At 38.0% G+C, this 13,025-nt stretch overlaps 1 protein-coding gene across 2 annotated transcripts in view; it reads right to left on the minus strand.

Moving 5' to 3' along the window:
- Positions 1–825: 825 nt before the first annotated feature.
- CAMTA1 (calmodulin binding transcription activator 1) overlaps positions 826–13,025 on the minus strand; it is a 1,317,854-nt gene continuing 1,305,654 nt past the window's right edge. For both annotated transcript variants that reach the window (XM_055306507.1, XM_055306508.1), the window contains 2 exons: positions 12,964–12,994; positions 826–4,120 (listed from right to left, as the gene is read on the minus strand). In XM_055306507.1, coding sequence (XP_055162482.1) covers positions 4,088–4,120; positions 12,964–12,994 — 64 coding nt within the window. In that variant the 3' untranslated portion in view covers positions 826–4,087. The remainder of the gene's footprint in view (positions 4,121–12,963; positions 12,995–13,025) is intronic.

The following is a 13,025-nucleotide window of genomic DNA, read 5'->3' on the forward strand; positions in this document are numbered from 1 at the left end:
GATGAACAAACATGAACAAAGGCAACAGTGGAAATGGGCATGGTTTGCAACCGCCCAACCAGAAGGGGCAGGCTGGGGCACAGGTGGAAATAAGAGTAAGGAGTGAGGATAGACAAGAAAGGAAACTATCATTTAAATGCAACGGGCTGGGATTCCCTGGGTGGCGCAGCGGTTTGGCGCCTGCCTTTGGCCCAGGGCGCGATCCTGGAGAGCCGGGATCGAGTCCCACGTCGGGCTCCGGTGCATGGAGCCTGCTTCTCCCTATGCCTGTGTCTCTGCCTTTCTCTCTCTCTCTCTCTGTGTGTGTGTGTGTGTGTGTGTGACTATCATAAATAAATAAAAATTAAAAAAAATTTAAATGCAACGGGCTCTGGAAGCCACAGGGCAGGGAGCTGGGGGAGACCCTACAGGGGATTTGGCAGTAGCACTCCCACCCGCTACCAGGGAGAAAGGGTGATGCTCTGCAGTGGAAGGAAAGCAGATAATGACAGAATTCTCAGAAGAGAAGATGGATCTTAATAGAGAACAGCAGAGGTTTTTAGTGGCAGTGGTGAATTCAGATTGGTGTCTTTGTGTTTCAAGTAGCTGGTACGTTGAGAGGTGCCTGAGAAGACAGTTAAAAAGCAAATGTTCTAGGGGACAGTGGCTTCCTAAGTTTTTCTTTCATGGACATGTCTGAAACTCTGTAACAGTCAATGCCAAGACATTGCCTCTGGATCTAAGGAAATACGTGAAATCATCTCCTAAGGGTTTGAAACCTGCTGGTCACCCTGGATTTCAGTGTCAGGTCAAGTTAAAGCAAAGCACACACATAGTATGGGGAAATTTTCTTCATTTTTAATTTACAGCAGAAAGAATATAAAGCATTCAGAAAACATTTTCCATATTTTAAGGGCAATTCAAAACATTTTGCATGGTTTCCAGCAGCTGAGTTCTTCAACAGATCCATTGATTCAATGATGCTTTACATGCACAATTACAAAAATAAAACTTACAAAAAAGAAGACATCTAGACTAGTTTTACATGCAAGTCTCAGGGACCCCCCATTGGGCGCCAACTACTGTGTGGAACTGCCATAAGCGACCGTGCAGCCAGAGAGGGGTTCGAGTTATTGTCTTTATTTCGTTCACACAGTACAGCTGATTTCAAATGGGTAACAAGAATAGCAATTAAATCTTCAGGAGACAGAATAAGATTAGCTATTAATTTTATAATGAAATCCTACTCCTGGCACTTGGGAATTCAGATTATCCAAGAAAGCTGCGCTTACCTATCATCTTATATTCAAAATTAAGATTCACAACCAAGAAAAAGCGGTCAGAAATGCTTCATTTCAGTGGAAGTGCATTTGTACCTCACCTAGGATTCACAGTTGTACTGGTAGGCTACACCGGTAGGTTTCGAACCTACTTTCTATCCCCTCCATTAAGAACCCTCCTAATTCTACATGACTCTTTATCTTCCAGAAGTTTCTAACTTACTCAGCTAATAATGTAGCATGGGAGACATTAAAAAAATAAATGAAGAAATAAATGTGAGGGTTAAAGCAAATCCACTGAGGTCATTACTCTTGTCAAAAGATCAGTTATTTGTACCATAATAAATGGAATAAACATGTCTAAATTCGGTACTAATGTGGGATATTCTGAAAGAGCTGGCTTTCACCTTCCTATTCCCATTTACGAATACAGTTGGGTGTTTGTAAATTACTCAGTGTCCTCCTATAGGTCAAATTGTGTAAAATAATAGGTATTTGAGGGGAGTGCAACAGCTGCAACATAACCCACACATTTAAAAACAAAATCGAGCCAGGTCAGTTTACAAATGTACAGGTGGCTACTAGTTGTGGGGCTGTCACTGTTGTCAAAGCTGATCACAAGCGGTAAGACATATACTGTACAGTAATCCAAGGTTGGCAGTGAAAGGAAGTAATTAAAAAACAAGTACAATTATAGAAAAGGCACCAAAAGCACTGACCCCAGTTTTTACCACAATCTTTTTGTATCTACCTTCCTTCTAAAGACACCAGTTTAAAAGCTTATTTGTGAATATTTTTAGGCTTCACAACAAGCCTTGAGTTTTAACTTACAGTTGGCAGCCAGAACCAAGAAAAAAAAAAAAACTCTTATCTCAGCTTTACACCAACTGATCCTGAAACTTAACCTGGGAATTTTAAACTGGCATCAGCAAATGCGAGCTTTATTCTCTCAATTTAACGTTAGTAGTTTAATTTTTAAAAGCATCAGATTTCTTTGGCTCCTCATTATATGGAAAGAGTAATAGACCATGACAACCCTACGAGACCAGTTTGCATCTTTTAAATTTTTAGTTATTTTTTGTGCATTTTTTGTTACATTTTCTGATTTCCAGCAGGAGATATGAAAACGTCAGACGTTTTCCTACTTTTCACACTATTTCTTTTGTCAGATTTTGATCGTTCTAAGTGTTCTTTTGTTGGAGTGAGTGGATGGTGTTAAGCTATATACGGATTCATCTTATGATTATCTGTTTAGCAAAAGTAACTTAATTTTTTAAGCAATATTAGCATTCACATTACTTGGCACCATTGGCAAAAAAATTTTAAATTAAAGAAAATAAACTCCTGGTAGCCAAAATTAAATGTAAACATATCCTTTTTTTTTTAAAGTAATGTTACTCTGCCTTTTATCCTAAGTCTAAATACAGTAGCTCTTTTTTTTGTTTTTTGTTTTTTTGCAGTTTAGTCATGCTTTAGCAAAATGTTCTTCTAAAGAACATTTAAAATAAAGTACTCTTATAGTGAAATAAAGTTTTTTTGTTTCATTTTACAGACCATAGCCACTAATGCTTTGCTTTTGTTCATTTCTTTTTTCTTGATTTCATGCACATATCTCTTTGTTTTAATATATACAATATATACAAACAATACATCCACATTTTTCTCGCTCGTTCAGACAAAACTATACAAATAATTTTATCTTGCCATGTTATTGACCTTTGTGAATAAAATATTTAGCAATTAATATAATCCCTTTCAAATATTTTCTCACTTTCCGTTTCTACCTTCTATATATACACAGAAACTGCTCTGTTTGGATGAGATTATAGCCAAAAATATGGAATTTACTGGCCAGAACGCAGCACCACACTGATCTTTTAGGTGGCAAATGTCCAGGCAAGGTTTATGATTCCTTAGAATGACTACAGTTTCCAAGGTTACTAAAAAAAGCTCCATGCTGTACCAATTCTCTAAGTAAATCTCATTGCACATGAAAGTAAGGCCCAAAAATTAAAGTGCTGAGCATGACAAAAGGGACAAGATGATCGCTATATTCGCAGGTTCTTGGGAGGTGGTGGGGACAAGAAAATAAATTTAAGGTCCATAAGCTGTTTCTCATTAGTTCCCATGCATTACCCGTTTACCACGCACCCGCCCCTCTGCAAATTTCCACAAGACATTAAAAACCTGCAGATTTTAAAAGTTGCATTAAGTGTGCTGTAGAGATTAAAACAAACACAAATTAAAATAAAATAAGATCAGTGAAGGAAATGAGAACACACGGACCCAATAAAGATTTGTATGATCTACGCCCTCCACTGAGAATCAATCCCAAAGATTCAGCTTCTTGGAAGTAACTGACAGGTGCAGGAGCAGCATTCTTTTTGTTGTTGTTGTTGTTGCTAGTGCATCCCCACCTTTGCTTGTCTATATTTTTGGTATAAATATTTGTACAGTTCCACACGATGTTTGAATACAGCCCTATATGAGAAGGAAACCGGCTTCTTCCTAAGAAGAGGAAGCCTCTTTCAATGCCTCGTGGTGTCTTGTTTTCCCATGATCCAACAGAAGATTGAGTTCCAAGATGTCTTGCTGATCAAATTAAAAGTTGTCCATGAAAGTGCAAATGCAAATGACCAACACATTCCTGTTAAAATCCTGCAGCTGATCTCCCCAAAACTGCAGAGGGATTGTGTGTGTGCGTGTGTGCGTGCGTGTGTGTGCATGTGTGTGTGTGTGTGTGTGTCGTTGCATGTCTCTGCTAAAAACAGAAATGAAAACAGTCTGCAAAGCAATGTCACATTGCTTAGGGATGCTGCTGTATGTCTTCAAGTTCCTTGGCCTTTCTCAACTCTTTCACTCTGGAAGAGAAACAGAACAGAACACCAGGTGATAGCTATGTAGTGAAACCGTGGCCAGATGCGGCAAGGGCATTACCGTTCCCTCTGAAGTGAAAAACCAAGACAAATACCCTTTGGAAGATTGATGGCAAAAGAAACTCCTGCTAAATTGCTCAGGGAAATATCCTGAGAGAAAAACATGACCCTTCCTGAAACTCTGCTCTGTACTGAGTGCTCTAAACACAAAGCAAGACCGAAGTCTACTACATTTAAGGCACGTGTGACAGTAACGTGATCATCTTAGAGTTAACTTCACCTAACTTTCCTCTTAGCCTGTTGGGACCACCATTAATGCCCGGCAATCCCACAGGAGGCAAGTTAGGGAAACTGCACACAGACTTACTTTACTTATGACACACCCAGTGATTGATCTGCTTTGTTCACAGACTCAAGACTGCAGGTATCTCGAAGCTGATCAAACGCCCGCACAGCTCTACTACTGTGCTCACGTCTTGTGGGGGTCTGATTTTCATTATTCCTTACCTTCCTCCCATTCCACTTTGTAACTTTACAAGATGTTCAGGCCACTTCCCCCAGTGCTCCCAGACGGACAGCAACAGGGTGCATACCAATAGGGTACTTTTCTCTATTTATCAAACATATTGTAGTTAACAGATTTAAATGAAATTGTTATCAACAGAGTCAGCAAATTATGTGTTAATTATCACTTCCAGTCTATACTTTCCAATACAAAAATTTGCCTTGGGTTTTGAATTATGGCTATCTGATGAAGATGGGTTGCCGGGGAAGAGGTTGTAAGCTAGAAGCCTATTTCCTTTTATTGACAAATAATTAAAATTTTGCCTTCATTAGCAAAATGATCAAATGCAAGTGTGACTTCAGGGTCTAAGTCCCGAAGGCTGTATGTGTGGTACATGGCATAGGCGGTGTGCAGCTCAGGGTACCATATAATAACATTTGTTTCCCAAAATGCGTGTGGGAGTACAAGTTTAGCCAAACAGAAGGGCAGTTTCTCAGGACCCGTACACTCTACACCTCAACAGCACAGAAAAAAAGTCTGATCTGTTTTTCTCATGTGGGCCTATACAGAGGTCAGTAATTCCCAAATAGAGTTTTCTGATTTCTAAGGATAAGGTTTCTGCTGTTATCTTAAGTGATACCAGTCAATTTAAATTCTATTTTAAAGTAAATGCTAGTTTACTTTCTAAATAGATTCTCGTTAAAGCCCAGGGGGAAGAAAACATTTTGAAAAGCATCAGGAAGTTATCCTTATATTACATAGGCTGGGATTCAATGGCCTGGCACATATGCTATTATGACAATTTAAGAAAACAATATATTTACCACCTCTCCAAGCGGAATCATTTCTGAGTATTCTACAAAGTTGATACAATCTCTTCAAAGAGAAGTTGCTCTCTTTCAGAAAAAAGCTTTATTATTTTATCATCATTAATACTGAAAAGAATGATCATGTTTGAAAACTTGCTTATTTGCCTGATCTATTTACTAAATACACCAGGTCCAGCTTGATCAACAGTGTATCTTCAAAACTGTTAAATCCTCCTTTCTTAAAACAGGTGCACTCAGAACACATTGCTCTGTTCATAACTGGATCCAGGTATTAAGGTATTATTTAGTTTTAAATTTTATAATTAAATGTACCATGGATTATTAAGTTTTAGGGTAATTTGGATCATATTACAGTACAGAATTGTGCATCGTTATAGGTCCCTAATTTTGGACATGCATACTTGATAAATAAATGGCTTTTTAAAAATTGAAACATGCTATATTGTGTGTTCAATTTTTAAACATGCAAGATCTATACTAACAGCCCTTTGGCTGGAAAAATGCAAGGCATGCACTGATGCCACCTTTACTTCTGGGCATGCAAAATATCTGTACTTGTGCAGACCTAGTGGCTGAATCACCGCAAAATGTGCATGCTACTTCAAATTCGACATTTTATCTCTGCACTAGTACAGAACTCATTCACAAATATGCAACAGTGACTCCATCACTGATGAGATTTCTAGAATTTGAAGAATTCTCAACTCAAAATCTGACAGTGTAAACACAGATATCCATCCACAGTTTTTCTAGAGTGTGAAGAGGAATGCTTTAAAAATATTAAGTTCATCATTGAGATGAAAGAAAAAGGAGAGTGAATTATAAACCAGAAATGTTTTACACAGTCTCATACCAAAGAAGCTGTAATCAGCTGGTCATAGTGGATAAACCATAAACGGTTTCTTTTAGTTAAAATGGTCACATTTGTTTTTGCAGGTTTTTTTGTTTTTAACAATTTCTTTTGAAACTAATTAAAAAGTCAACTAAGTTTTCATGAGATTTCAAAGTCACCATGTAAATACTCTGCTATGAACTAGTGGAAGCCTTGCAAGACTCCAGGTTAAGGAGAGATGCATGTCCATGCACAACAGAGAGGACTGTGATTGTCTATGCTGGAAAAAGGAGATGCCCTGATCTCAGAATCGTTTTCTAGGCTTTCATCACTCCGGATCTATGGTGGAGAACTTAGTTTTTACAGTATGTTAGGATGATAAACAATACCCGAGTGGCTTTGATGGCATAGGCTTTTTTTTTTTTTTTAAACAGAAAGATGTTCAAGGAGAAATTAGGGAAGAGGAAGAGAAGGCTTCTGTTCCAACAGCTGTACAGGCTACTTAGTATTCATTACCTTGTTCAGTCCTCCCAACAGATCCCCATTCTCTCCAATTTGTAAATGCAGAACCTGAGATTTATAGCAGTGAAGCAACCTGCCCCAAATAATACAGTTAACAAGTGGCAGAGTGGGAATTTAAATGAGCCCAGGCCTGACTTTACCTCTCCACCCTGCTGCCTCAAATATACCTCAGGATAACAAAACAATGGGGGGAAAAAGCCCGTTACCGTTATTGGTTTTTCCAAAGGTATTTGGAAAATCTCCATGGCATGAGAGAAGTCCATTGTTGAAAACTGGTAACAATTAACATCTATGTTCCTAACAACTACATTTCCTCAACTCTGAGATGCTGCCTCTTAGGAGACCTCATATTGATTTACTATGGTGTTTGGGAGAACAAAAATTCCTCCACATAAAATGTACTTATCAATTTATAAAACGAATCTAAGATCTGAAGATAGTGGGAATAAGAATCAAGGAAATGGAAGATTTTTATCCTCTTCCAATTTCCTTGGCTGACTACATGGATGTCAAATTTAACTTTCAAAGTTTAGATGAAATTGAGAGACTTAAATCTGCCCTACTGAAGTCATAAATGGAGTTCTAAGTTCCTTGAGGGCAGATTATTAGGAAAGGCTAGAGGTACCTAATTTTTTATTTTGTTTTCTTTTAAGTCAAATGTCAACTGGACAAAAAGTAATGTTTGAATGTTATATTGCCTCCAAAGAAATACAAAATGATGAACTATATCACCAAAGCAATTTGGAATATTTGCTACTAGAATTTGTATTAGCAAATCCTAAAAAACAGATGTTTCAAGTAGTTATAGAAGTTTGTTATTCCCTTGTCTCAGCCCGGACATGAATAACCACTAAAAGGCACATGTTAACTAAACATACATCTCTCATGAGAAGTATCACAAAAGCTTAGCTGTTATTACCTCTAGGTTTTTCTCCTTGTTTATTTGTATTTCCAAAAGCATAGAAGGAGTATGCTTCTTTTGTAAAAATTATTCCTGCCTGTCATTCTCCAGAAAAAAAAGTTTATGTTTTTCTATCCATCTGTTACTACTACTATGTCTCACAAATGATGCATTCACATAACACACAAAACTAACTGAAAAATTCGGTGGAGAGAAAACAATGAATTTTATAGTCCAAAACCAACATCAACTCATTGGTGTTGTAGATATTACCTGCACTGTAGGCCTATTTTTTCAGTATACAAATTTGGTAACTATAGGCCAGCATTTTTGAAGTTGGACTTACACTTGAAAATCTGTCACTGTATTTCTAGAGCTTAGAATACAGATGTTCCATGACTTTTGTTGCGTGGTATGTGCTATCCACATGCAGCTAATGGTTGCTGAGGTTTCAGTCCTCTAAAGGAGTTATACCTGTGAGATTCATTTGGGGCCAAGAAAAAAACCTTACCTAAGAATACCCTGGCCATCGAAAAACAAACCCCATTGTTATTACGCTTGTGTCTGACTTTCACCACACAGAAGACGGGCAAAGCAGTCTTCCATGGGACTGTACAGATAATTAATCTGAGACAGAAACTAAAGCTACTGCAGCTACAAGGCTCTCACTACTGTAAAGAGAGCTGCAAGGAGCACATCTCTGAGCCTCGTGGGTAATCAGGGTGGCAAGACTTTGACCTGTGACCATTCAACTATTAAAATTGAAAACCCCAAGATTTGCCCAGGCATTCTAGGCTGAATAATTGCCACTTTGGGATACTACTGCAGTCTCAACAATAACAACAAAACCCAAAAAACTAAACAAAACAAAAAAACCAACCCCCCAAAAATAAAAAAAACCAAAACCAAAACCAAACAAAACAAAAAAAACGAATGTTGCATTCTAATGTACTGAAGTGATGTAGTAAGCAACAGCACTGAAAGCCAGCAAAAGCCCACAGGGTTTATTTCCATCAGACGTCCAATGATAATTCATGAATAAATGAAGTAGGCCTGCTTCTGAAACTTGTAGCAAACAATGGCTCCATGGGTAAAGCATAAGGCAAAGCTGCTTCATTACATCTACTCAGTAATGCTCAGCCAGAGAAATGTTTCATGAGTCAGTGGATTTCAGCAGGTATATTCTTGCAATGCTGGACGTCAAAAATATACAGGGCAGCCAGATGTGGCTTTCTGATTAGTTACCTGTTGCTCTGAGAGCTGCAATAGCTCGTGGGGAATTTAGGAAAACAGAGGTCTTGCCATTTTCCAGAAATCTCATTTGGATTGCAAAACAAAAAAGACAGAGAGGCCCAATAAGAATGACACAGAGCATGTTGTCTGCAATTTAACACACACCACTGTGTTCCAAAAATATTCATTTCCTAAAAGAGGCAAGTAAGACAAAATTACTCTGGATATTTGAATTACATCCATGATGACACATCCCACACATTCATTTCCTACTCCTCACCAAATACATTGGACCACTTGGGAACTACACCTCATGTCAAATTTAACAAAGGAAGCGTGAGGTCATGGTGGTTGACCTTGAGTACTACCTCTCTCCATCATACAGCAGACTTCCGGGCACTCGTGAGAGAACTATCCCTTGGATTAAAGTATATACAACAAAGCAAAAAGTGTAAGTGTAACCTGCAGAACTTGATAATGACCCACTGAAGAGATTTCACAGGACTGCTCTCAAGAGTCAGTGCTGAAATCACTACTTACCCAGATAACTGGAACCATCTGGCAAAGTTAAGTGTTTGGAAACCCAGTTGTTACTATAGAGAAAATCGGTTGCTTAAATATTTGTGACTGGAAAGTGTTACCTCTTCTTCCTTGAATTAGGGTTCTTTTATGCCAGTAGGATAGCTTTGCTACCTTTACGGAATGTGGGTACTAGGTCCGCAACTTACAAAAACAGGTTATTGGAAAAACAGAATTCTCACTGTGTATGATAGTGACTGTTCTAAATGCCCTCTCACAGAAATATTACCCCAGGGAAAAAAATGAATTTGTCTAGGAATTGCTTTTCAGAGAGTGGTCTCTCTCATCTATGAGAATACTTCCTCATACCCACAAAAAAAACAAGTATCTTGAAGAGAAGAGCAGAAAACCATTTTTTACTAGAAAAAGCATCACTGCCCTGCTGAGTCTCAGTACTTGGAAGATGAGTCTGTCACATAATTCAGGTATTTATTTTTTGACATATGAGATATCTTGGTTTTCCACTAGGACATTAATACCCTGTTCAATAAACTCCAAACCCAGCTGGAAAGTAGTGTTTGCAGCAATGTGCACCTCAAAGACTTCTTCAGTCTTAGAAATCCTCCACTTTTTTTGAAAGTAGCATAACACCTAAATTAACTGAAATAATAATTAAGATTGTTGATTTAAATATCTCTCTGTGCATAACAGTTTTCTCTTAAGTGGACAGTTATTGTGTCCAAGACAAAACAAATACCTCCAAGAGTTATCGAGAATTTGGAAACTCCATTTTAAGTGGGTAAAGTAAGGGCTTAGCCCAGATGAAAGGCTGTGTGAAAATAAGCTGATGTGGTGAAGGGTATTTGGGGCTTTTTCTTAGCCTTCCCCAAGTGAAGACAAAAAATTGGAAGATATGATGGCATTTTCAGATTGCTATATTCCTGGAATTACCCTATTGTGCCTTAATTCTGATGACTGACATCACCTGCTTTTCTAGATAGCCTTCTGCTCCACCCATCTGGGAGGTGGGGTTCAATAGTGGCTGACAAACGCTGTGCCGCAAAATTTAATTCCTTCAGTTTTTGAGTATTTTTTAATGTATCAACCTTACACGTCTTAAATATGGTATACTTCATACATTAATAAAACCAGCATATTAACTCCTTTGACATAAGTTCCAGGAAAAAGAACTCTCCTCAGAGAACGCTCTGCCTCCCTAGAGTCATTTCAACTTGGGGACTGTTGGAGGAAGTGCCACTGTGAACTCTCTGAGGGAAGAGGGGAAGCAAGAGCTTCCTGGTAATTAGGGTCACAGATACAGGGAGAGAAAGAGAACCACTCTAGAATGAACCTGAACTATTCAGCTCCTATCTCTCAAACTCCCTGAAGACTGCAGGCACAGGGGTGCCAGGAAATTCCAACTTTCCATGCCTGGATACGAGTTTGAGGAGCTTGAGATACAATGTGGCAGGTGCTAAAGAAGTTAAGGTAGGGACTCTAGTGTTGAAGATCACCTTTGGAAAATGTACTCTGTGAATCTAGTGTTGAAGATCACCTTTGGAAAATGTACTCTGAAAACGATAATTGACATTTCAGAAGCTAACAAGTTTCAAAAGTGCATAAGCAACCACTTTTACTAAATGTTGGTTCCTTGCAACGATTGTATTAATTGCACATCACATGCAAGATATTACAACTTTTAGGTAAATTGAACCCTAGGGCATGCATCTGTTCTTTGGGAGGGGTTTGTTTTTTCACGTGAAAAGAAATATTATCTATGTATGCAGAGAGTGAGAAGGAACGGAAAGAGAAAAAAATGGAGATTTTTGTCCACTTTTTCTTTTATGTTTCAAACACAGACATCTCTGAGCCAGTTCTACCACATGGGACAATTGTAAAAAATGCCTAGTTTTCAAAAGGATTAACTAGTTAACTTTACAGACCAATGTATCGACTTTATTTTTTTTTAAATGTTTTCTTTCAGTGACTAGCCATGGTTTTAACCAGGTGAGACTTTGAGTCTTTTACAGGGATAGGGTCTTGTGTTAGGAAGAATTTATAAAAACTCAATTCTCCTATCATCATCAGTCAGCAAACTATAGTCCATGAGCCAAATCCAGCCCAACAAATATCTGTGTAAATAAAGTTTTACTGAACACTAGCCATAACCATTCATGTACATATTATCTACGGGTGCTTCCATGCTCCAATGGCAGAGCTGAATAGCTGTGACAGTGACTGTACAGCCCACAGAGCCTAAGATATTTACTATTTTACTAAAGTCTCTTAAGAAAAAGTTATCTGATCTTTGACTTGAAATATAATGAGTAAAATACCAGCATCAACATAAATGTACTTGGATGAAAACTATTAGCTCCAAAAACACTTGAAGTTTTAGATTTTTTTGAATTATAATGTCTTCTCAGAAATCTTACAAATGACTCAAATATTACTGTAGTGTTACAAAGGGAGGGCACTGAATGTAGCTGAGTTGGTAGTTAACTCCCATGTTATTTTTTTTAAGTATATCTTCTCTTAAGTCTATTGGACAAAAGTTGTCAAATTAATCTATATTCAAATCTGATTTTGGTGAATTATATTCCTGGCTTTTAAAAAAATTTCCAGACACTACATTCTTTACTGTAACTGCAGGCATGTGATAGTCACATCTGGCAGAGACTTCTGCCCCTTGGGTATACCTACAAATCAGTGTCATGTTCTAAAATTGCTAGGACATTGACAGTGTCTACTGGATACTTCTCCATTAACATTTCTTTAAAATATAAATTCTACTGGAATATCCAATCTTCACTGCAATACAGAATATACAGATTCAAGACATTTTACACCATGTTATCTTTATTCAGCGTTGCCATTAAATTCTGGAGGTCAGTCAGGTCTGCTTGCTCTGTTATAATGAATGTTCTGCATTGCTTCTGAAAGGGCAGCTTCATGTGCTGACTTACCTCATGGCACCAGGGAAAGGGAGATTTAGAAAATGAAATTAGAGGAACAAGGTAACGGGGACATAGTAACTCTAAATAAGAAATTTATTCATTAAAAAAAAAAAAAAAGCAGTATCACCTGCTGAGTTTTCTTGCTTTAGAAATTTGGACCTGGCAGTAGTTGAAAGAATTTCATTGTGGCCAATCATCTGAATCAGAAAGAACCACCTGCTAGATGTTTTCTGAGGTGTAGCCTTGTTTTGACTCCACCGACTTCTAAGCATGCCCTGCGGTGGTTTCAGAAGGGCCTCCCTTTCTCTTACTCATGCATCTGTACATCTGCTGTATGTGACTATTTTCATGTTGTATAAGGTAGCAGTGTTAGTAATTAGGGTTAGTTTTCATTTTATCTTATTTCATTCAAAATGGATGTGAAACTTACTGGCATACCTAGGCTGCAGCCCCATGCAAGCAAGCAAAAAGCAAAATATTGAAAATGGAAGATAAAGGTAAACACTGGCTAGCAGGCAGCTAAACTCACCCTTTTGTACAGCCTATGGTCCACCAGGGGGCTTTAGACAGTAAAACAACACCAAAGAGCTA

This window comes from Nyctereutes procyonoides, unplaced genomic scaffold (assembly GCF_905146905.1).
Source record: "Nyctereutes procyonoides isolate TBG_1078 unplaced genomic scaffold, NYPRO_anot_genome, whole genome shotgun sequence".
Taxonomy (NCBI): domain Eukaryota; kingdom Metazoa; phylum Chordata; class Mammalia; order Carnivora; family Canidae; genus Nyctereutes; species Nyctereutes procyonoides.